This window comes from Podarcis bocagei (assembly GCF_964188305.1).
Source record: "Podarcis bocagei genome assembly, chromosome: 14".
NCBI lineage: Eukaryota > Metazoa > Chordata > Lepidosauria > Squamata > Lacertidae > Podarcis > Podarcis bocagei.
Window position 1 is genome coordinate 36,444,358 of NC_138139.1, and position 23,382 is coordinate 36,467,739.

Genomic DNA, 23,382 nt, shown 5'->3' on the forward strand with positions numbered 1-23,382 from the left:
TTTTGGGGGGGGGGTCCAAAATGTTTCACTTTGAGAAAAGTAGTATTGAAGTTAGGGGAGGGGGAATGATTCGTCTATACGTTGTTCAGAGAAACCAGTAATTGCTTGTATTCTCTCTCCTTCCTTCAGCATCCGGCAACTAAAGGAGAGAGTGGGCAACTTGCGTGTGAAACATGATCAGATCTACAACTTCACCCCACAGGAAATTGAACCTCAAGTCAACTGGACCACGGTGATTGAAGAAAAGCAGGTGAGTAGGTGCTTTGCATCCAGTTAGTGAACATCTGATCTCTTTTTTTCTTTAGACTGGAGCCATTTCTTCCAAAATATGGGCTTTGGGGGCATCTAGCACAGCACTAAGTGGAGTTCTCCTGCACATCTCCCTGGAACTAGAAATGTAGTGCAGTAGAGAGAGAGAGCTGGGCTTGAACTTTTCTCCCTCTTGTGCTAGATTTCTGTTTGCCAAAGAGCCTTTTTTTAATCCATTCTGGGCCTTAACTAAACATGACGTTAATTGCCTGAATCCAGGTAACTTGCATGGGGGATATTTGTTTGTTTTGGTAGGTAAGTGGCGGGGGGGGGGGGAGTTGAAGCCACAGCAGCATTTTGGACCAGTGGCGGAGAATTTAGCTCATCCTCCAGCATACCCTCCAAAAGACCAACCCCTCACCCCAAACAGTTGTTTACAAACCTTCCTTTTGCTCCATCCCCACCCTCTGCAACCCCAATACGTCTCAGACTTCCCTTTAACTGCTAATTGCACATTTTAAAAAGTGCACATTAACGTAATCCATGAACTATAAGCTTTGCCTAGTTTCCTTATGTATTATTTAGATTTCCTGTCTCAACCACAATGTCCCAGAATGGGCTACAACAGTAAAATACGCAATTATAAAACAAATAAAACAGTTACAATCAGAAAACAATAAAAGTGGGGGGGGGGGAATCCCTATCAAGAACAGCTCCGTATATATAAACCAATTTAAAACAATTCCATATATTAAAGTACTTCCATATATTAAAGTACTTCCATCACTGGGATGAAGCTCCCTTATTTGTATGGGGTGGGCATTCAGAAATGGTACCTTCCACCTGTGGGCTGGCAGGTGGCCCAAGAGTAGGTGGAGCCAGAAGAAATAACAGGCGGAGCCAGAGCCAATGACAGACAGAGCAAATGCCCCATCCTCCTCCCTGCTGAGTTCTGCAAGGGTTAACACTAAAACTAAGGAGGAGGATGTGTTCTCACCTGGACTGGTAATTAAGGAGGTAGGTAAACAGGTGGGGGCTGGCTGAGGGCAGACTGAGGTTGGTGGGGCAGCCCCCATTCATCTGGATGGACCTGTCTCCATCAACCCCTAGTCCAGCCATGAGTGTACTGAAAAGCTCACGCAGTGTCCGTTGTCTTGAATGAAAGTCCTGCCCCCGTCCCACTCGTCAGGTGCCTGGGCACTGTTAATCAGCTCACAAAACGGGGTAGAGAGATAGAAGCTTTAGGCTGCCAGATCTCTTCCCCGCTGTTGATTTTTGCTCCTCTTCCAGTTGCTTTGTCAGCTTCCAGTTGCAAATCCCCCCCAAATCCTCCCTGGCTGCTGGCTGGAGATGCCCCCTGGCTTTTGGCTTAATGAGAGGCTTTGTGCAGCAGCCCAGGTTCTGCGAGCTTTGCAGTTCTGTCTCTGGGCCGCCTGGCGGGAGCTTTCCTCCCTCTGCCAGGGGCAGGGCACGGCTATCCAGCATCACAGGAGGGAGCCTTCTGCATCTTGGCTCAGCGCCATCCTGTGCAAAATTTCAACAAGTGGGCTTTAAAACATGACAGTTTTGTTTTGGAGGAAGGGAAAGACAGCAGCAACAACAATCTAGATATTTGCATCTAGGGATGGGAGACACATTCAGTTCAGTTTGCATTAAAAGGTGAACCTTCTTTCCAAAACAAGATGCAAGCTAAAATGCAGCCATTTTTTGGAAGTTGCACTTCGTTGAATTTTGCAGTGCATGCCAAATCAGGGTAGACCAGCTGTCCCCAACCTGGTGCCCTCCAGATGTTTTGTACGGCAGCTCCCATCAGCCCCAGCCATCACTGGGACATCTGGAGGTAGCGCTGCATTGAAATCTGTTCTCCGGTTTCACAGACATTTTTGGCCCTGCCAAAAGGGGTTGGTGATTTGTTGCCTCGTTCCCAAGACTCTTGCCTTTTCATTTGCAAGGTAGCCGAGGGTGGTGTCTCTGTTTCCTTCCCTATAAACATTTCTCTAGTGCACTGCAAACTCTCTGGCTGCCCGTGCTTGCTGTTTTGAAAAAGAAGAATAAGAAAAAACAACCTATGGGAAGAGTTACCTGTCTTCCCTTTAATTGAACATGGTTTAATTAAATGACCTTTATTGAAATGTGGGCACCCAGGAAGGCTGCAGAATGCAGACTGCTAGAGACATGGCTTGTAGAACAACAGAAATGACGCTCAACAGCATCCACCTGCCATCTCAAAAATAAGGCAAATGCCACAAAATCCCTACATCCCACCCATAAGGATTTCCCTGTCCTCTTTGATAATTTCCAAGTGCAATTTCTGATGAGGAATGTTTTACAAAATGCAGGAGGAATTTTTGGCCCAGAACTGTCTGCATCCTGGTGTAGATGAGTGTTCAGCCTTCGGTTCCCGGGCATTGTTGGACTACGACTTCCATCAGCCCCAGCCAGCTTAGCCAATGGTCAGAGATGATGGAAGGTGTAGTGCAATAACATCTAGGGAGTCCAAGGCTGCAGAACATTGGCTGTGGACAATACTAAGCTAAACAGGCTGATGGGTTGACTCTGTATAAGGCAGCCTCCTGTGCTGCTACGTTCTTGGCCTGCTTTGTTTGCCAGGAGTTTGGAGGAAAGACTGGAACCTCCCCCTTTTCTTTTACCACTAGGAAATATTGAACAGCAAGGGCTTCGGCACTGACTTGCCATCAGTCAATGGTCAGGTGGAGGAGCACAACATCTTCCATAATGAAGTGATGGCTATAGGACCGCACATCAGCAAGGAAGGTGACAAGGTATCATGCACTTCTAATGCCTGCTTTGCAGTTCTTCGGCAGGTGGGGAGGAGGAGGGGAAGGGACAGAACTGGTTTTCCACAGTTCCTGTGCCTTGTACCAGTGACAGGAGAAATCCAACTGGTGTAGCTTTTCCCCGTCACAGGGGCTCCGATGATGAGGAAAGCTGAACCTGTTGGATTTCTGCCCGATGTACCCCAGCTAAAGGTTCAGGTGCTTCAGGGATCTCTCAAAAAGTGATTCAAACACAGTTCAAGGGCCAACACCACCTTGAGTAGCAGGTTTGAGTAAGTGTTGCAGATGTTACTTTGTCCTACCTAACTCTACCTCCTCTCCTTTCTCCTCCACAGCCTACATAGTCTTTAAATGAGAGACTCTGTAAGCTTTACTATTTGAATGAAAGAGGTTATTTGTTGGGGCTGCCACCATGAGGGGCTGCCCGGTTGGGCCTATTCAGTGGTGGTTCCCCATTTGTGGAATGCCTTCCCTAGTGAGATGTGTCTGTCTCACTATTATTAATTTTCAGGAGGTATTTGAAAACATTTGTATTTACTGTTTACTGAATCTATTTTTATAATGTTTTAACTATTTTAGAATGCTTAAGATAAAGCTTATGTGCTGGCTGCTCTGGGCTCTTTCGGGAGGAAGGGTGGATACAAATCCAATAAATAAATACTCAACAAAACACTTTTGCCGTGTGTTATAACTGTCTCCCACAGCAAACACACCAAGACCATGTGTTGTAGTGGTTAGAGAACCAGACGAGAGAGAAGAGGATTTCCTTGGTATAGGATCACTGGAGGAAAGATCTAATACACAAATCAGGGTAGCTAACCCCCAGCACAAAGGCTTAATCTGCTCCCCTCCATCATTCCCCCCCCCCCCGCCCTTCCCAAAGACTCACTGATTTTGGCAAGAAGAGCAAAAAGAAAAAGAAAGGAATTAGACAGAACCCAGTACCCTCTTGGGGGATGCAAATCGCCTCTTCCCCAGTTATCGATTGGTCATTTGATTAAAAGCTGCATGCACGTAGCAAGTGTGTTTGCTTTGGGAAGTGTGGTAACACCCTCTGTTGGGGGCCTTGTCCTGTCTTTTGTTCATCTTCTCTTTGTTTGTTTCCAGGAATATATGAGTGGGCTCCAGGTGAAATATCAGAAACTGCTGGTAAGACCTTGTTCTTTTTATTTTCCGTTCTCGAAAGATCAGGGACTAACTTTGGTACATCCAAGCGGGTCAGAGGTGATGTGAGGAGACTCTTGGGTCCCGTTCATACCATATACAGAGCATATTTAATGTACACAGCTTCCCTCAGAGAGTCATGAGAACTTTGGTTTGTTAAGAGTGCTGGGAACTGTAGCTCTGTGAGGGCTGTGAACTACAGTTCCCAGGACTCTTTGGAGGAAGCCATATGATTTACGTGTGTGTTACATGTATGGTGTGGCTGAGACCTTGGTTGGCATGCTATACCCCATCTGAATTAAGACAGCGCTGAGGAGGATTCCTGCATACATGCCACCTTTCCATAGTTCAAAACGTACTCAAGGCGACTTACAACATGAAAAAAATTACATAATTATAAACATAACAAAAGTACTCATAAACAATAAAACATCGAAAAGTATGCAACCAAATTGAAAATGTCCACACAAATCATAAGATATAAAAATAAAGATGCACAAAATAATATCAATAACAACCCGTACAACAACACCCCCCTAAACCGTATCTCAGCACATGAAGCCTTGATCAGTGTCAATAAGCATTTAAGGGCCCTTTGAGTCATACCCTGGGAGTGTTCTCTGTTGTTCCTAACTTTGATCAGAGCTTGGCAAAGTGCACAAGATACTTTCACTGCTATTCCTTCCCTGCCCCTCCCATTCCCAACTCAATGTGGTCTAGAATCTTGACACCAGGAGACAGGAGTGCACAAGTTATGTATTTCACAGTAGACTTAGCCCTCTCTCAAGTTGCTTTCTGTGATTCCCAATCTCCAAGCCTTGATGGTTAACAAAACTCCCTCTCTGCTTGCAGTCAGGATCCCAACAGAGGCAGCAGGATTTGAACTCGCTCCAGGATTACATGCAGCGCTGCACCAACAAGCTCTACTGGCTAGATCAGCAGGCCAAAGACAGGATGCAGTTTGACTGGAGCGACCGTAACCTCGACTACCCAAGCCGCCGGCGCCAGTATGAGGTACATTTTCTCCCCAGAGCTTATCCCCCCCTCAGGAGGCAGTTTGACTTTGAGATCTGTGTGGAAAACGCATTCTGGCATTTGGATCTGAATTATTCAGCCTGAATCAAAGCTGAAGGGCAGAAATATATTAAAGGAGGTGGTAATCATCGTGAATTCCAGTATGAACTAATCTGATCTGTACATCTTAAGACATCACAAACCCTTTGTACACACTATACTTTAAAAGCACGTCCAAAGCCCATTTTCCCCCTCACAAAAGTCTGGGCCCCCTAGTTTGTTAAGGGTTGCTGAGAATTGTAAATATGTGAAGGGTAAACTCAGTACTCAGAATCCTTTGGGAAAGAATGCGTTTCACATATGCTTTAAAGGTAGTGTGTACACAGGTGTTAGATAAATGGTGTTGGTGGTGATATTGTTGTGGCTAATTGCATTGCATAATTTTAGACTGTAAACTGCTCAGGATTGGGACCTGCCTTTGCTACTCTGGTTTGTATCCAATTACCTGATTTTCAGACTAGACCCACTTCCTTCAGTGGGTCTACTCTGGGTATGACTGTTAGATACAAAACTCTTTTAAGTGTTACTTACATTGGGTGACAGCCAACTTAGCCGTCCTCAGAGCAGATCCATAAATTTCAATGGGTCTCCTCTCAATACGATAAACATCGGCTATCCATTTTTATTTATAAATTCAATTAAGGAAAATAAACCTGGCAAGGAGACAGAAGAGGTAACCTGTGGAGAGAAGCTTTGTAAACTCCAGCGACCTCGATCCAACTAAAGGCCCTGTGTGGAATGGGGTTGAAACCAATGTTTCCTTGACCTGCTGAGAGTCACAGCAATAGTGTTAGAAGGAAATTCAGAAGTGTCAGTCTCTTCATGATAGTCACAGCCACAACCTTCAAAGACTACGCAATAATAATAACCAAGGATGCATTGCAACCATCAATGCAGATCTCCACGTGTTGCCTTTCACCTGAATCTAATAATTTCCTGTGCCTGTACATGGGGAAATGCTTTGGACTGCTCCAATATCCGTCTTTTCCTTGAAGTTCCATTGTACATAAGAGAACTTAGTTGAAACTGAAGCCCCTTGTGTTTTCAGTGTTCCTCAATGCTTAGTGTTGGGAGCATATAGAGGCTGAAAAGCTCCCCTTTCATGCTGACTGAGTGCCTCTAAGCATGCTAGAGACAGGGGCCCTGCTGCAGAAATAGTAATGGGTGCTGGATCCCCCTAGACCACTCTGCCCGACTGGGTTGTGGACCGCCGAGACATAAGATGGTAACGTCTCTGCTTCCTTCCTTCTCCCTTTAGAATTTCATCAACCGGAATTTGGAAGAAAAAGAGGGAGCGATCAACAAGCTGCACGAGGACGGCAATAAGCTACTGGCCCAAAGTCACCCTGGGAAGATCCCCATTGAGGTGAGTTTGGCTGCTGTCATGCGCATGAGATCCTTTCTCCACCCCCAGCTGGTCCCCTATCAGAGTCTCTCTTGGTCCCTGAGAGGTGTCTCCCCGCCACCGCCCTTCTGTGACCTACTAAGCATTACCCGCTATCCTCTTGCTTGCAGGCTCACATCGAGGCAGTCCATGCTGACTGGAAGGAGTACCTCAACTTGCTTATCTGTGAGGAGAGTCACCTCAAGTTCATGGAGGACTATCACCAGGTACCTTTCCATTGAGGACACTTAGAAGGAGGGGCTGTCAGAAAATGCAGCAGTGCATCTTTGCCCTCTAGCAAGATGGCTCCCATTCAGGATCTCAACCAACCAACCAACCAACTTCCTTCAGGATACTGTAAACCCCAATTGGAGTTGGTCATACTCAGAGAAGACCTGCTAGAATCTAAGACTAATTTAGGTCCATTAATTTCAGTGGGCTATACTCAGCTAAGTCTTACTTGGAGTAGACCCATGGAAGGACCTGAGTCAGTCATGCCTATTAATTTCAGTGGGATTGCGGAGTGGAACTTGCATTGAATCCAACACAGTGGATCTACTCCAAAGAGAATCCCTAGTATCCCTACTGTTGTGCCCTCTTGTGCTTTACCTGGTACCTGTGAAGACTTCATTTTGAGGGGCCCAGTTGTCTTTTATTTTACCTTTTGGCAGTGGCTGGCTTGAGTGCGGTTGACTTAAATGATTTAGATCAGGAAGGAAAAAACCTCCAATGGGGGTGGGGTGGGGAGAGAAGGCTGATTGTGGTAGTCTCCTGAAATTTGCTCATATTTCTAGATGTGACCACTGCTGCTCCAAAAAGGTTGGGCGACACTTCTGTGAACTGTCCCCTTGCTCAGTTTTCTGTTTTTCTTTTCCAGCTGATATTCAACATTCCATGACCCCTGGTGATCACTGGGCATGCTCAGTCCTCGGGTGTTTGGGGGGGGTGTTTTTAGAGGAGGGAGGGATTTTCCCCACCTTACTTAAGTTTTTTTTAATAATATTTTTTATTAATTTTAACATATAAATTATAAAATGTACCACAAAACTTATCACTTATACAATCTTTTTAGACTTCCCTCAGCACCTCTGATGATCCACCGTTTTAACCACTTCTTATGCATTTCTTAACTTTATATTGCCTTTACATCTCTTAACAGACCATCCTCCCCCTTGTCCATTTTTACAATATTTCTAATAATACTCCTCACAAAACTTCTTGCGACCCTTATTTAAGGTTTTTTTAAGGGGGGGGGTATTTCTACAATCCTTGAGATTTCCCCAAACATGCTCCATTGTGTCTCTGCTTCCACCAGCATGGCAGCACTAAGGGAGTGATGAGATGGGTGGCTGTAAATGGAACAATTAGTGGCAGTGTTGGAGGCCCAGAGGCCTGGTTGTCCCATACAGCAGCTGTGGGCAGATTTCAGCCTTGAAGGATATGCTTTGTTTTCCCCACCCCACAAACCCTGAGATCCACCACCCAGGGGCTGGTGCAAAGGGCACACACTTCTGAGCCCAGGGATTTGTTCTGAGCAAGTGAGTCAGATGTTGTCATTTGCAGGGGAGGACAGCAGGGAGGTGGCTTTCCTGATAATCAAATAGCAAGCTGTCCTGCCAGACAGTTTGTCTAGCACGGCTTCGTGTTAAGCAAGCAGGTACCCACGTTGGGTGCTGCAATGCTTGCTTGTATGGGAAACAGCCGAAGGAGCTGGTGAGAAAACAATCTTGCCCGACCTGTTTTACCCCCCTTCGTCACTCTTTCCTGAACCTCTTTGCTGTCAGGTGTTACTGATCAAGCAGGCATCTGCCTTCTGCAGGTGGCTCAGAAAGGCAGAGGCTCCCAGATTCTGTGCTCCGATTGTCCTCGGGGCAAAAGCAGGCATGTCTCTTTGCTTGGAGATTTCCCTAGTTAGCAGGTAATATTTTGCTGCCCTTCATTTTTCTCTGGTTGACTGTAGTAGGAGTAGGAGTTTTTGACTACTTGAATTTTAGGCAAGAGGCCCACACACAACTGTGTGGGGGGGTTCCTTTAAAACACCCCCATGCAGGCTCCCACTTTTGTCTTTAGGGTGCGAAAGACTATAGCATAGTGGCAGAGCACCTTCTGCAGGTAGGGCTGGGATAGAACGCTGCCCGAAATCCTGGACAGGTCAGTGTAGGCAATACTGAGCTAGATGGACAAAGGTCCGATGTTGTACAAGACAGCTTCCTTTCTCTTATGTTCCTATGTGACCAGATGAAAGGGGCAACAGTCTCTTTAATAGTTGCACTGAAGGGGTGATTGGGATACATTGGGTTAGATTGTTAATTTTCACAGAGGTGGGAGAAAAGCTTGTCCTCTTTTGCAGGTTCTCACCCACTTCCTGTTTTTTAAAATACATAAATCCCCAAACCCTAAAAGAAACAAAGCACAAACAGTGGTGATGCCATTGCTGATCCAGCCTGAACCTACCTGTCCCAAACTCATTTTGTTTGTTGTTTGTAGGCTGACATTCAACATATACATTCAGATCCCAGGGCAGTTTCCAATCATAAAATAAACACCAGACAATCATAAACAATTGAAACATAACCCTTCATAAAATGAATATGGGGAGGGTGGGGAAGGGTGGCAGAAGAAGGGATGGGGGAAAAATTAGGTTTGCATTTTAATTCACAGTTCCTGAATACACAAACTGGATTTCCTTCAATGTCGCAGTTCTCTGAATTTTGCAGTGTGGTTCCTACCAACCAGTGTGTTCAAAAATGCATAGATTACAGAAAAGTGTGCTTAAAACTGCACCTGTTAGAGAAAGAACAAATGCAAAAATGCATTATATTGGAGAAATTGCCTTGCAAAAATATGTACATTTGTCAAAATTGTATATGGAAATGTGTTGATTAGGAAAAATTCACACTAAAATCTCATGTTGTTGTTGTTGTTTTTTAAAAAAATCACAATTAGCTGCAGAAATCCAGAGAACTAAATTTAAGGTTGGAAAAAAGAGATAGAGGACCAAAATTGATAGATTCAGTTATCCCTGAATCTATTTTGTTTAAGATAGGGCTGGAACCAACTCCCATAAGCCCCAGCTAACATGGCGGATGGTCAGGGAAGACATGAGGTGTAATCCAGCAATATCTGGAGGACCACAGGCTCCCATCCCTGATGTGGAAGAGAGAATAGTATTTCATTTCTCTAGAACCCCCATGCCAGGGGCTGTAGCTTCTCCTCCTTCTCCTCCATTCTACCAACAAGTGAATTATTACCTTGCAGGGAGAGGGGGAGGGGAAAGTGTCCACTCCCCTTTGTGACAGTCATGTTGTGAGGGTGCAGCGCATTGTTTTTCTGTCTCAAAGGGGATCCCTTGACTTATTTGAGTTGCTTCCCACCCCAAACAGTTCCAAAAAGATGCTAAGGATGCCCAGGACCTTCTCAGGAAAGTGGACACAGACCTGGACCAGAAATACAGCCCGGATTTCAAGGATCGATACCAGATTGAATCTTTGCTGAGGGAGCTGGAGGCAAGTATTGAGTGTGAGAGTTGACTGCAGCTGCACATCACACTGAGCTATGGGCCCGTCCCTCTGCTTTTGGCCAGCACAGCTTTGTCCATATCCCATTGTCTGCCTTGATCGTCTCTTCCCTGGTGCATCAGGATTTTGCCTTGTCTTCACCAGGACCAGGAGAAGGCCTTGGACAAGTATGATGATGTGGTGAAGTCCCTGCAGAAGCGCAGCCAGCAGGTGCTCCCTCTGAAGTTCCGCCGGGAGACCCCGCTTAAGCCCATCCCAGTGGAAGCGCTTTGTGACTACGAAAGTGAGCGGGTAAGAAGCAATGTTGCCCCTTCTGCTCATCACAGGATGACGCAACGGGCAAAAGATCTGCCTGGTAAATTCAGGTGGGGCAGGGGATATATTAACTTGGGTACACATTTGAATGAGATCATACCTAGTTTGCATTTCCTGAAACAATTATCCAATTGAAATGTCGGTATCCTTTGAAATTCATACTTCTCTGAATTTTGCAATGCAGTTTTCTAACCAAAATGTGTGTCTATTAGAGGAAAATCTTTTGAGACTGCTGCTAAAACAAAAGGGGAAAGCTCCATTTTAGCAGCATTTTCAGTGGAAATTGCTCAATACTATTGGAGCAAAGTGGGCTTTCCTTCCCACTGTCGTTCATGGGGGAGACGGTCCAGCAAAAGAACAACCAGAAGCTCACTTTAAGTTCCTGGTTGTTTATTTGTAGCTACATCAACATCTACCTGAAGTTCTAAGTCAGGTGTGGAGCAGGTGGACCTGGCCAAATTAGGAGGTCTGGTGGGCTATATTTGGTCTATAGGCTGAAGGTTCCCAACCTTTGAACCAGCTCTTTCATCTGTAGAGCCAAGCTTTGTTTCCTCTGACTGTCGGTGTTTGTCTGGTCTCAGGGAGAGGTCTTTCCAGCCACTGGCTGAAAGACCCCCTTTTAACCAGTGGTACCAGGGCAAAGCATGCGCTCCTGGGACTACTGGGGGGTGGGAGAAATGATACGACTGCTTATCCTGAACTCTTTCTACCCCAGTGCCAGATCTCTCGTGGAGCCAGATACACCCTGCACAAGAACAGTGGTGACATCTGGGAAGTTACCGACAGCGCAGGAAATGCAATCAGCGCCCCTGGCGTCTGCTTCATGATCCCCCCGACAGATCCTGAATCGCTGGCTCACGCTGACAAGTAAGTGCTCCCTGATCCAGATTGTGTTGACACGAACCAGCCATTTGACGGATTAGGATGGAGTTGCTGTCTATCGTTGGTCTGTTTTGCTTCTGTTTGTTTTGCAGCTTATTGCTGGGTTTTTGTTGTAATGCATTCTCTTTTTCCTCCATGTTTTATGCCATGCTTCATGTTTTTAATTGTCATAAATTGTATTAATAGTAGCAGTAACAATGCCAGTGCCAAGCAGTCCTTTGATGGTTCAGACAGAGGCCTTCCTTTTGTCTATTTCCACATTCATTTTAAGCATGAAAGTGCTTCGCATTCCCCACTATTTGCGCAACTGGCTCAGTCTCTTCTTGTCCCACAGCATCACCGGTCAGTATCAGAGCGTGAAACAGAAGATAGCTGGCACCAAGGGCCTTCTGCAGCAGCGATATGATGGGCTGAAGGCAGACAGCATTGGAGGTAGGTGTCCCACACCATGCCTGGGGGAATGCTTGAGTTCCACATTTAAAATGGAAGGGCCATTAGCTCATCACAAGCAGTGAATGAGTTCAAATTCAGCAGCTGTGCACACTCTGCACCGAAAAATGCTGCAATTCTGGAAACCTCAATTAGAATTCTGTGATCTGTTTACTATATATTATGCAAATGTATGTGCAGACATCTCTTTCTTAATATGGTTGTGTGGAGGGTCATAGTTCAGTAGCAGAATCTGTGCTATCCATGCAGAAGATACATTTTTGTGTAATTCGGGGGAAATGTGAATTCATGCAGGGGTTCAGTTCCAAGGGTTCTGCGTATACACAAAAGCACTTATGCTCAAACCACCCCCACGTGAGCACTCTTACTTTTCCGGAGCTGGCTTGGTGAGCAGGCCTTGCCCAATAAGCAAGGCAGAGAGTTTAAAAGTGCACATTGTGTGCCTTTAATTGGCACAATTTCAACCAGCTGGCATGCAGCCACATGAGGCTGAAATCGCACAAATTAAATGTGGGTAAGATGGGATTGTACCTTACCGCTTTGAAATATGTTAGAAAAGTGACATCACAATATTAGCCTCCTTAGCAGCACAGTTTGTGAGAAGGCCCCTTGTTGGGATAGTCTAAGGGCCTTAGCCACTATTTCTCCACTTCTCCCAGCAAATGTACTTGCTGACCAGGGATCCAAACATAAAACCTTCTGCTCCACCTGCTGTTGTTGTTGTTGTTTTTCGCCTCAGATGCAGCATCAGTCCAGGGGCGACAGCTGCTGGCGGGGCTGGAGAAAGTGAACAGTGAGCTGGATAAGCAAGAGAAAGCCATCACTGCAAACCTGCGGCCGCCGCTAGAGCAAAGCCGGGCAGTGCAGGACAGCGCGGAGCGATCCAAGGATCTTAAGGTAAAGTCTCTCCCCACCCCCAAATCTATTCTGCAGTGAGTTGATCGAATGGCAATTGGTTGCTCATACCATTGTAAATCACAGGTAAGGGGGATACCATTGTTGAATGCAGATAGAAACTTGCCCTTTTTAGCCTCAGTAGCTCCCAGACCCAAATCGTAACACCATGCCCACGTAGAGACACACATGCGCACACTTTCTCCTGAGGGTTTCTGGGTGCGCCCCCCCCCCCCCGCTGCATTTGGGGGACTGAGGAGAGGCTCACCGGAAGGAGATGGCGTAGGAGAGAAATTGAGTGCTCAAACTGAGTTCCTCCCTTCCCTAATATTGAGCCAGGCAGGATGCTATGAGTTGTGTCCAGAGTTATGGACCCATCTCCCCCCTACTTTGCAGCCCAGGAGGATTCTGGCTCAAGAACTCAGCTGTTCCCGGCAGGGACAGCAGAGGGGCAGTGCCATGCTCGCTTGCTCATCTGCTGCCCACCTCTCTCCCCTTTTCAGAACATCACCAATGAGGTCCGGCGTATTGAACCTGAGAAAGCACGCAGGATCCAGGAGTGTGAAACCTTCATAGAGTCCGTGCCAGACACAGGAAGTGCCTCCCTGCTAAAGAACAAGGCAGAAGAGACAAACAACAAATACAACCATGTCATCCAGCTGCTTGGCGCCGCTCAGGAGAAGTAGGTGTCTGTACAGCTTCTCTGAGTCGCTTTGGAAAGGGAACATGAAATTTCACCACCTGCTCTTGATCTTTGTGTCCTTTTGGTAGCTTGGCTCACCTGTTTGAACTCTTGGTAAGCACCTCCATATGGTGCACCTGCTTTTGGAGGATGAGCTGCAGCTCAGTAGTAGAACACCTGCTCTGCGTGCAGCCTGTATAAATCATGAACAGGAAATTAGCATATTTCTTATTTTGCGTAATTTATTCTGGCTTTGCTGGTCATGGGGAACGACCAGTATGCAGGGCCTGGAAGGAGCCCACCAACCCATTAAAAATCTTTTTCAGCCATCTCTCTGGCTGCTGAGGGAATATCCGCAATAGCTTACAATGCATTGCAACCATGAACACTAGACAAAAGGCGAGGTTTTCCAGACGCCGACTCCTTTGCCTAATACCACACACTGCAGATATTCTGTGCTCCTGCGAAATCATAGCATCCATCCATGTGCACAGAACCCCGTCTGCTTCTTCTGCCTGAAGGGGTATCCATGTCTGTAAAGCTGTGTTTATTTGAAGAGTTGCTTTTGTCTGTCTTGTACAGAGTGGATGTTGCCAATCGCCTTGAGAAGAGTCTGCAGCAAGGGAGGGACCTGATTTCTGGCTACGAGAACAAGTTGGCCATTGAGGACACTATTCCAGAGGACACAGGTGCCCTGGAGCGCAAGAGAGAAGAGCTGCTGGTGAGTCCTCGCTTTCAATGGGGCTTTCAAAACAACAGCAGTGCTGCTAAATGGCCCAAATGTATCCGGACAATCACCAGTCAGTACAGTTTCTGAGGTCATCCTATTGTCCCATCTCTGGCTGAAGGGACAAGGGAGAGGGGGTCTGCTTCAGCTGTGATAAGAGATGGAGGAGGAATCCACCTGGCTCAGATTCCAAAGTGGATTCACCTGATCCAATCTGGGTGGAATCATGACCTGAACTGGATCACTGGTTCGCTTCAGAATCCACAATCCAGCGGGTTCCAGCCTGCGGGTTTAAAACACAGTCAAAGGTAGGACCTGCAGGGTTGCACACTGCCTCTGTTCCCCTTTCTTTTTTTCTTTAAACTAGGGCTGGGGGACTTGCGGCACTCCAGATGTTGCTGAACTACAGCAAGCTAGGCCAATGGTGAGGGATGATGGGAATTGTAGTTCAGCAACATCTGGAGGGCTATAGGTGCCACACATTTGCTTTGAACACTCTAAAATAGCACTATCCAGCCACACACAGGCTGAGTGGCTAGCCCATGGGGTTCCTTGCTTCCTGTACCTTCAAGTAAACATAGAGAGAGCCCACCCCCAAACCCCAACAGGGCTTGATGAAATTCCATCACTCCAAAGGGGACTTAAATAGGGAAAATATGGCTGCTGCCAGGGTTACTTAGTCCTGTCCCCTCAAAGAACTGGGACTGCCAGGACATAAAATCCATACAATTAAAACCTCTTTGCCTGCTTTTAAATGGGCTCCTAAGACCCCACCCTGCTTTAAACCTGGTGGGTGTTTTTTACATAGAACTTGGGATGACATCATGTCATTTGCTGGCTCCTGGCAAATTTGTATGATGCTGCTTTCTTGCTTTTTGTCTTTTGTTTTATTGTTGAGGCTTGTGTTTTCATTTGTACTGTGACAGATTTAAATCTTTGTGAGGCTGTCCTAGAAAGGTAGGGTAAAAATGTTAACATCGTTTAAAATACTTGATTATCCGTTCCCCTCCCCCCCCCCAACTTTTCTCCAGGCACTGGGTTCTGAATTGCAGGCCCACCAGCCTTTGCTGAGCGTGGCAGAGCAGGATCTGCAGAAAGCCAAGAAGTGCTCCAATGCCCTGGCCAGCCAGTTCCAAGAGCACTGCCCGGACATCGAGCGCCAGGAAGCTGAACTCCATAAGCTCAACCAGCGGTTCGGCAACCTGAACAAGCAAATAGATCACAGGTCAGGCTGTGAGCGGAAGAAAGAGGGGGTGAATGAAGCCCTGGCAATAGAAGCAGGAGAAGGAATGTCCAAACCGCTCTTTCCCCAATCCTGTGTCACCAGGTTATCTTGCGGAGGATGTTTTAGCTGTTTGCGTACTCCCCATCCCTGGAGGCTCTCAAAACGGATGGTGGTTAATACATACAAATGGGAGCTGCAACTGAGAGCTGCATTAAAGGAAGCAGATAAATGTTGACTTTTTTGCTATAAAACGGGAGAGTTCATCCAAATTCGTCATATATTTAGTCTAGTTTAGACTAGGGCAGTGGTTCCCAATTAGCGAAGTACTGCAGACCCCCAGTTTTTCAAAAGCCAAGACACTGACTACTTTTGAAAATGTTGCTATATCTCTCTGGTAGTTTTTGTTATGTGAACCCTTCAACATGTTCCTGTGCAAAACTGGGATGCATGTCTTCCAGGCCGCAGTCCTGCACAAGTCACATGACCTGTGTGTTTTTGGGTGCCACACACGAGCGCATACCCCCCCCCCCATGCAATGTCCTGGACAGTTGACTGGTGTATATACTGTGGACCCTCTGTGATCCACAGACCACCAATTGGGAACCATTGGTCTACTAGGAGGGTGTGACAGTTAATGGCACTGTGACATTTCTGCTAATGTCCATCCCAAGCAAGTATTGTTCCGCTTCCCTTCACAGATCTCAGATGTTGCAGAAAGCAAAATTGTCCTACTCCAACTATCGCAGTGGCTACAACAACCTGAACCAGTTCCTTTGTAATGTGCCCAACTATGAGCCTCAAGAAACCGACAATGTCACTCAAGTGGAAACCAAGCTGAAGAACCAACAGGTAATCATAGAACAGTATCGTAAGAGTTTTCTTGTCCGATTCCCCTGCACCCTGTGATAAGCTGATTATGCAGTAGGACTGTGATCCTAATCTGGCTCTGATCTGGACTGGACCCCAAATGAAATCAGAGGTCTTGCACAGCCCTAATGTTTAATTAGGGTTTTAAATGATGCAGGTAGAGAACATGGTCTGCATCATCTCCTTCCCACACCCTGCCACTTGCAGCTGCATGGGTAATCAGGGTTTACACAGAGTTTAACAGCCCCAATTAAACTTGTGGAGACTCTCATCTGTGTTGTCTTCTTCTGCCCACCCCCAAACTTGCTGCCCAGCGGCCCATCTGCCTTATGGCAACCCGACTGCTCTGGGAAGACCTGATGAGACCAGAGATAATGGGAGATGTAACCCAGAAACATCTAGTAGGACCACATTAGCTATCCCGATCTAAAAGATGGTATAGCCATTGGCTTCTTGCTGTTTCACATTTTCTGCTTGATCTGTTTCTGCAGGCCCTGCTGGGGGAAATTGCCAGCAAAGAGCAAGATGTTCAGAAAGTTTCCGCCGAGGCTCAACAGTATCAGCAAGCAGTGAAGGTGAGGATGGTGGGACATGGGTGTGGCTCAGAGAAGCAGCCACCTGTGTGGCTAAAAGGGTTGCTTACAGAAAGAAAACAACCCCATCGCAGAGGAGATGTACTATGGAACTGTGACTGGTTCTCTGTAAGTAGATTTTCATCTCCCTCCCCTCTGCAGGACTACGAACTTGAAGCAGAGAAGCTGAGATCCATCCTTGACCTGGAAAATGGTCGCAATGGCTTCATGAGTAAGAGACCTAGAATCCAGTCTCCAGCCGCTAAAGTGAAAGAAGAGGTACTTGCTGGTATTTGACAAGCCCTCTGTCACGGTCTAAGTGGCTCCTCTAGGCAGTATTTCAATATTTTTCATGTTGAAGGTCCATAGCTCAGTGGCCAAGTGTCTGCTTTGCATGCAGAAGCCCCCAGGTTCAATCCCTGATATTGCCAGATAGGGCTAGGAGAGAACCCTGCCTGAAACCCTGGGGCGCCACTGTGAGTCAGCATAGGCAATACTTCACTAGATGTACCTGTGGCGCCATACAAGGAAGATTTATGTACGTTCTATATTCACCCTGAAGGAAACAGCAGTTGGCTCTGTGGCTTGACACCATCTTGGGTCCATTCTTGGATTTGTCTCAACAGTTTGCGTTCTTGCCTCAGCTCTGGCAAACCACAACCAGTGTCGCTTCCGACAAAGGAAGAGTGTCCTGACTCCACTGTATGACTAGGCCTCAGTCTCAGACATTTCATGGGGAATGATCAAGGCTGAGAGGCACTGGGTGGAAGACACTGATCTCTCCTGGGTGCCCAGAGGCCTTGTTGGGCGGTGCATCAACCAAAACTTGCTTGACTGCAGAAATACCCCTCTGAATGCTTCCTCCCTTGTCCAAAACCCCATCAATGACCACAGTTGCCAACTCCCCAGAAGCATGGAAGGAGGTTGTCAGCTTCTTTTATCTAGCCTGAAAATTGATTCCTGCAGAGCTCAGGTCCTGCTTATGGGCTTCCCATAGGCATCTGGTTTAGCTATTCTAAGAACAGGAATATAAGAGTAGATGGTCCATTTGCCTGATTCAGCATGGCTCTTCTTATGTTCTTAATACCTTTTGTTAACCTCATTTCTTCTTTCCATTCTTAGGAAGCTCTCCTGGCTGCAAAGTTCACGGAGGTGAATGCTGTCAATAAGCAGAGGCTGCAGAACCTGGAGTTTGCCCAGAATCTCTTGAGACAAGTGAGTGTGAGAAGCTTAGGCTTTAATTTGCTTCTCACTGTTCTAGCTACTTAGGCAGAACTCTGGAAAGAGGAAGAAGATGCACATAGGCTGGGGTGCAGACTTAATACAGGCAGAGAATCCTAGCTGGCTGCAAGTTACAGAGCTGTTTTGTGAGAAAACATCCCAACTCTGCATGCCAATTTTTAATGAGAATATGCCCATGCAGATGGCAGGGAAGGGTTCCATCATCACTTAACAGAACATGCCAGCGAGGCTTTTGAAAAAGAGGGGGTGGCAGACTAAGGCTGCAATCCTAAACACACTTACTGAATATAGTGGGATTTCTAATTACGATTGTAGCTTAAGACTGGCTCTCAGTACCCATCAGCCCCAGCTAATATGGCATGGGAGGGTGGGAGTTGGGACTCCAGCAACATCTCAAGGGCTAGAGGTTCCCCAGCCCTGTACTTGGGAAGCAGCTCCTTCAAAGACAGCCAGACTCAGAAGTAACATGCATAGGATTCTAGCAGCTTTGAAAAGAGTTTCTATCTGGCAACATTTGTCTTTGATTAGAGGGTGGAGGGAATGACAAATGATGCTCCAGCTATAGCAACTCATCATTTTTTTCTTTTTTGGCAGCAGCCAGAGGTCCAGGTGATGCAGGAGTCTGCTCAGACCAACACGTTTGAGAGGCCGCTTGAGGAAGTCTGGAAGTTAAGGAAGGAGCTGGACGATGAGAGCCAGCGCCGACAGCAGCTGGAGGCAGAGATCAAGGTCATCCAGGAAAACATCCTCCTCCTGCAGAACCAGAAGCCACAGGAGACCGTGGTCAAGAAGGAAGTGTTGAAGAAAGTGCCTGACCCAGCACTCGATGAGAGTTTTCACAAGATGCAGCAGAACCTGGCAGAAGAACAACGCAAGAACCAAAACTTGCACGACGAACTGGAGGTCCTGAAACTCAAGCTGCGAACCCTGGAGCATGAGAGGAGGGAAGGTGGGCAGGAGTATGTGGTCAAGGAAGTCCTCCGTATTGAGCCGGATAAGGCACAGGCAGAGGAAATCCTGAAGTTGAAAGAAGAGCTGGAGGATCTCAAGAGGCAGGAAGGGAACCGTCAGAATGAGATGGCTCTCCTGCGCCACCAGGTGGATGCTCTTTCCAATGAGAAGAACAAGGAGCAGGAGAAAGTGATGGAAAAAGAAGTAGTGAAGCTGCAGAACGACCCCCAGCTGGAGACAGAGTATCAGCAGCTGCAGGAGAACAAACACAGGGAGAGTACACTGCGGAAGCAGCAAGAGGAAGAGCTTCGCTTCTTGCAAGACAAACTGAAGCGGCTGGAGAAAGAGCGGGCGATGGCCGAGGGCAAGATCACTGTCAAGGAGGTGCTGAAAGTGGAGAAGGACCTAGCAACAGAAAGGGAAGTGAGCGAGCTGCGACGGCAGTATGAAGACGAGAAGGCCAAAGGCCGCTCCAATGAGAGGGAGAAAGCAGAGCTACTCAGGCAAATCCAGGCTCTGGAAGAGGAGAATGCCAAAGTGATTGTCCAGGAGAAAGTCCGGGAGATTGTCCGTCCAGACCCCAAGGCTGAAAACGAAGTGGCTAACCTTCGCCTAGAACTGGTGGAGCAGGAAAGGAGATGCCGGGGTGGGGAAGAGCAGCTGAAAACTTGCCAGAATGAGCTGGCTGCCCTGAAGAAAAGAGGGCCCCTGGTGGAAGTGCAAGAGGTTATCAAGGAGGTTATAAAATACAAGGCTGACCCAGAGACTGAGATGGAGCTTCAGTCTCTCAGGGATGAGATTGTGGACCGGACCAGAGCAATTGAGAGGGCGGATCTTGAGATCTATCAGCTGAAGCAAGAAATTCAGACCCTGAAAGATGCCAAGCCTCAAGTCCAGACAAAGGAAGTGGTGCAGGAGGTGCTGCAGTACCGGGAAGACCCCCAAACGAGAGAAGAAGTGGAGTCCCTGAGAGCTCAGCTGGCTGAAGAGCAGAAGAAGCACCTGGACCTGGAAAGGGAGAGGAAGTTGCAGGATGAGAAGATCAGACAGAAGGAGGAGGAACTCTCTCAGGTGAGGGAGAAGGTGGTGCAGCAGGAAGTGGTAAAACTGGAGCAGGACCCTGCTTTGAAAGCAGAGGTCAGCTCCTTCTCACAGAGCATAGAGAATGAGCTGCAGCAGATTGACTCACTCCGAAACGAAATGCGCAAGCTGCAGCGGAGGAGGTCGGAGCTGGAGCGCCAGCTGGATGAGCTGGAGAAAGAGAGGCAGGCACGGCGGGAGGCAGAGCTGGAGGTGCAGAGGCTGAAGATCAGGCTGAGCGAGCTGGAGGAGCAGGTGAAGGAGACAACAGAGAGAGTCACCGTGAAACAGAAGGTGATCCTCCAACAAGATCCGCAGCAGGAGAAAGAGCATGCTCTGCTTAAGCTGGAGCTGGAGGAAGAAAAACATAGGAGGCAAGTCCTGCAGGCCGAGTTGGAAGCCCTGCAGAAGAAACTGCAGGCACTGGAAAAGATGGAAGTCAAGGAGAAAGTAGTCTTCTCTGAGAGCATCCAAGTGGAGAAAGGAGACACTGAATACGAGATTCAGAAGCTGAAGAACAACCTGGAGGAGGAAAGCCGGCGGAAGATGGAACTAGACACGGACATCAACAGGCTAGAGGCCAAGTTGTCAGAAGTGGAATTCAACAACTCCAAGTCTTCCAAGGAGCTGGACTTTTTGAGGGAGGAAAACCACAAGCTGCATCTGGAAAAGCAGAACCTTCTGTTGGAGATGCGGAGGTTGCAATCGGAGATTGAACTCACAGTAACAGAAACCCGGGATTTAAGAAACATGTCACAGGTGGACAGCGGCGTGAACCTAGACTCCCGGTTCCAGGCTTTGGAGAGAGAGCTGGATGATCTGAAGAGGTTATCTCAAGACAAAGACAACGAGATTGAACAGCTTCAAAACCGTCTTCAGACAGTAGCTATCAAGAGGGAGCAGAGAGAAAATCACTTGAGACGTTCCATTGTGGTCATTGATCCAGACACTGGGAAAGAGATGTCACCAGAAGAAGCCCACAGGTTCGGGCTTATTGAGTGGAGCTTGTACGTCAAACTGAAGAGCCAAGAATGCGACTGGGAAGAGATCACAATGAAAGGGCCAAGTGGCGAATCTTCAGTAATCCTTGACAGGAAGTCAGGGAAGAAGTTCTCAATTGAAGATGCCTTGAAGAGCGGAAGGTTAACCATGGCTCAGTACGACAGTTACCTCAACAAGGAGTTGTCCATCCAGGAGCTGGCTGTCTTGGTGTCTGGACAGAAATAGCTGCTTCAAGAGAGATGTTGCTTTTTTAAAAAAAAAGAACTATTCTTAAGCGGCTGGTCTAGAGCTGTACCGAATGTTACAAACTTGGACTTCTACTACCTGTTGCATCCAATAGGTGTATATTCCCCAAACCTAGTGCCTGTTCTCCAACGTTAGGGTGCTTTTAAGCTGCACTTACTTGCTTTTATCAAAAATATTTATGACTTGCCACCCCAGGCCAATGCTCCAATTTGCCAAAGCTGCATGTTACTTTTGACCCCGCCAGTCAGTGGCAAACCCCTCTGTGCACTGGGGTGGCAGGGAGTGGGTAGAAATCAAATGATTACCCAATGCTATTTTTGAATGAGAGCTCTCCAGCTTGGCTTTCCAAGCTCATGTGGTCTCTACCAACACATTCCCTTAGTGAAGTAGTTAAGAGTGATAGCTGAACACTTGTGAAATCTCATCTGAATCTCAACTTAATCTTGAACTCATTTGGTGAGCCATTTCCCCCCTAAGCCCCTTCACCTAGGAGTAGCAAATCTAGTGCACTTCAGATGTTGTTGAACTCTCAACTCCCCGCCAGCATGGCCACTGGCCAGCAACAATGGGAGCTGTAGTTCAACAACTTCAGGAGGGCATCACATTGACTAACCCTCATCTCTGCAATGTGTGGAGAAACACTAGCATTATCTTACAGGGCTGTTGTAAGGACAGCTGAGTGTATGTGAAACTCTGAGCACTCTAAAGTACTATATGCATATATTGTTACCACAGGAACTGGTTTTTACTCCTGGATGTTATTTAAAGACAATACTAATAAAGCCAAAGGAAGAATAAACTCACCAGTGGAGACCCAGTAACCAGCTACTGCGAAGAATATCAGTCTAAAGGCAGACGCTGTTCAATGCTATGCTGTGATCATTGAATACATTTGTAGAAACTTCAGCATAAGATGACACTTAGGCACAGTGCAACTCCTTTCTACATAATAAACTGTCAGACTCTAGTACGTAGTCTAAGATAGTGAGTATCATTGTGTAACTGAGACAGTAAACGATATGTGTATGTTTAGAGCGACCTGCTTATCTTTCGGGTCATACTTGTGTAGGGAAGCTCCAGTCCTTAAAAAGGAAAGGAGGTTAAATAGAGGATGCTGCAGTTAACAATCCCCAAAAGTGCCTCTCATTCCATTGTCACTGTTAGAATGGAACAGTGGGTACTTATGATATTTGTGCTGGTGTTTGCTTAGTTGTTATTTGACTGTATGAATTCTCAAAGTATGCATTGTAGAAGGGAATGGGAAATTTTATTTATGCACCCAAATAAATGAAAAAATACTCTGCAGCAATCTAAACTGATGATTTCCTCCCATTTAATATTTGCCATTTCATTTGTTCACATAAAAGATACGATATGCAGGGCGTCTCACTGCATCTGGTATGTACACCACTGTTTGTAAAAGGACATATAAAGTGGAGAACGTTGGCATTTTCACAGTTTGTATAGACAGGCTGTGTTTCACAAATCCAAGCAGGTGCAGAAAAAGGATGGAGACGGTCATCTCAGCTGCTAGTTTTTTCTGAGGTCATGGGCCTAGTGCAATCTCCAGGCTCAGTAGAACTGCCAGGATCCAAGGGCCTGACTAGCTCACAGTCCCTCTACCTGACAACAGAAACAAAATAAATTGTGCACAATGCACACAGGCTGCAAAATTTAAAATAATTCAAAACAAGCAGCCCCACACATAAATACCAAGATGGCTGGCAGTATGGTTTGGGGACGGGAGACAGAATTTTCTTAAGCCTCCGGAAAGCTTTAAAAAACAAAACAGCCATGCTGCATTCCCAACACAGTTCAAAGGAAGCAGCCTTGTAACAGGTCAAACTATTTGCTCATCTACTCTAACTGGCAGAGTCTCAAGTATGGGAACATGAGACACTGTCTTATGCTGAGACAGACTACTGGACCTATCTGTCTCAGGATTATTGGTACTTACTAGCAGCAGATTTTCAGGGTTCCAGACAACAGTCTTTTCCCCACCCTGCTTGGAGATGCCAAGAATGGACCCACAGGCTTTCTGCAGGCAAAGTGGCTGCTCT

General features: G+C 46.8%; 1 protein-coding gene across 2 annotated transcripts in view; it reads left to right on the forward strand.

The window, feature by feature from the left end:
- PPL (periplakin) overlaps window positions 1-22,637 on the forward strand; it is a 48,871-nt gene extending 26,234 nt beyond the window's left edge. Inside the window, exons 4-22 of one of the 2 annotated variants that reach the window (XM_081170401.1) lie at window positions 130-250; window positions 2,907-3,032; window positions 4,155-4,196; window positions 5,064-5,225; window positions 6,544-6,651; window positions 6,801-6,896; window positions 10,053-10,175; window positions 10,332-10,478; window positions 11,218-11,369; window positions 11,719-11,816; window positions 12,574-12,731; window positions 13,232-13,410; window positions 13,993-14,131; window positions 15,169-15,362; window positions 16,061-16,211; window positions 16,721-16,804; window positions 16,964-17,080; window positions 17,924-18,016; window positions 18,638-22,637. In XM_081170401.1, the coding sequence (XP_081026527.1) occupies window positions 130-250; window positions 2,907-3,032; window positions 4,155-4,196; window positions 5,064-5,225; window positions 6,544-6,651; window positions 6,801-6,896; window positions 10,053-10,175; window positions 10,332-10,478; window positions 11,218-11,369; window positions 11,719-11,816; window positions 12,574-12,731; window positions 13,232-13,410; window positions 13,993-14,131; window positions 15,169-15,362; window positions 16,061-16,211; window positions 16,721-16,804; window positions 16,964-17,080; window positions 17,924-18,016; window positions 18,638-21,301 (4,954 nt within the window). In that variant the 3' untranslated portion in view covers window positions 21,302-22,637. The remainder of the gene's footprint in view (window positions 1-129; window positions 251-2,906; window positions 3,033-4,154; window positions 4,197-5,063; window positions 5,226-6,543; window positions 6,652-6,800; window positions 6,897-10,052; window positions 10,176-10,331; window positions 10,479-11,217; window positions 11,370-11,718; window positions 11,817-12,573; window positions 12,732-13,231; window positions 13,411-13,992; window positions 14,132-15,168; window positions 15,363-16,060; window positions 16,212-16,720; window positions 16,805-16,963; window positions 17,081-17,923; window positions 18,017-18,637) is intronic. The other variant, XM_081170402.1, reaches the window with a different exon arrangement.
- The last annotated feature ends 745 nt before the right edge of the window (window positions 22,638-23,382 follow it).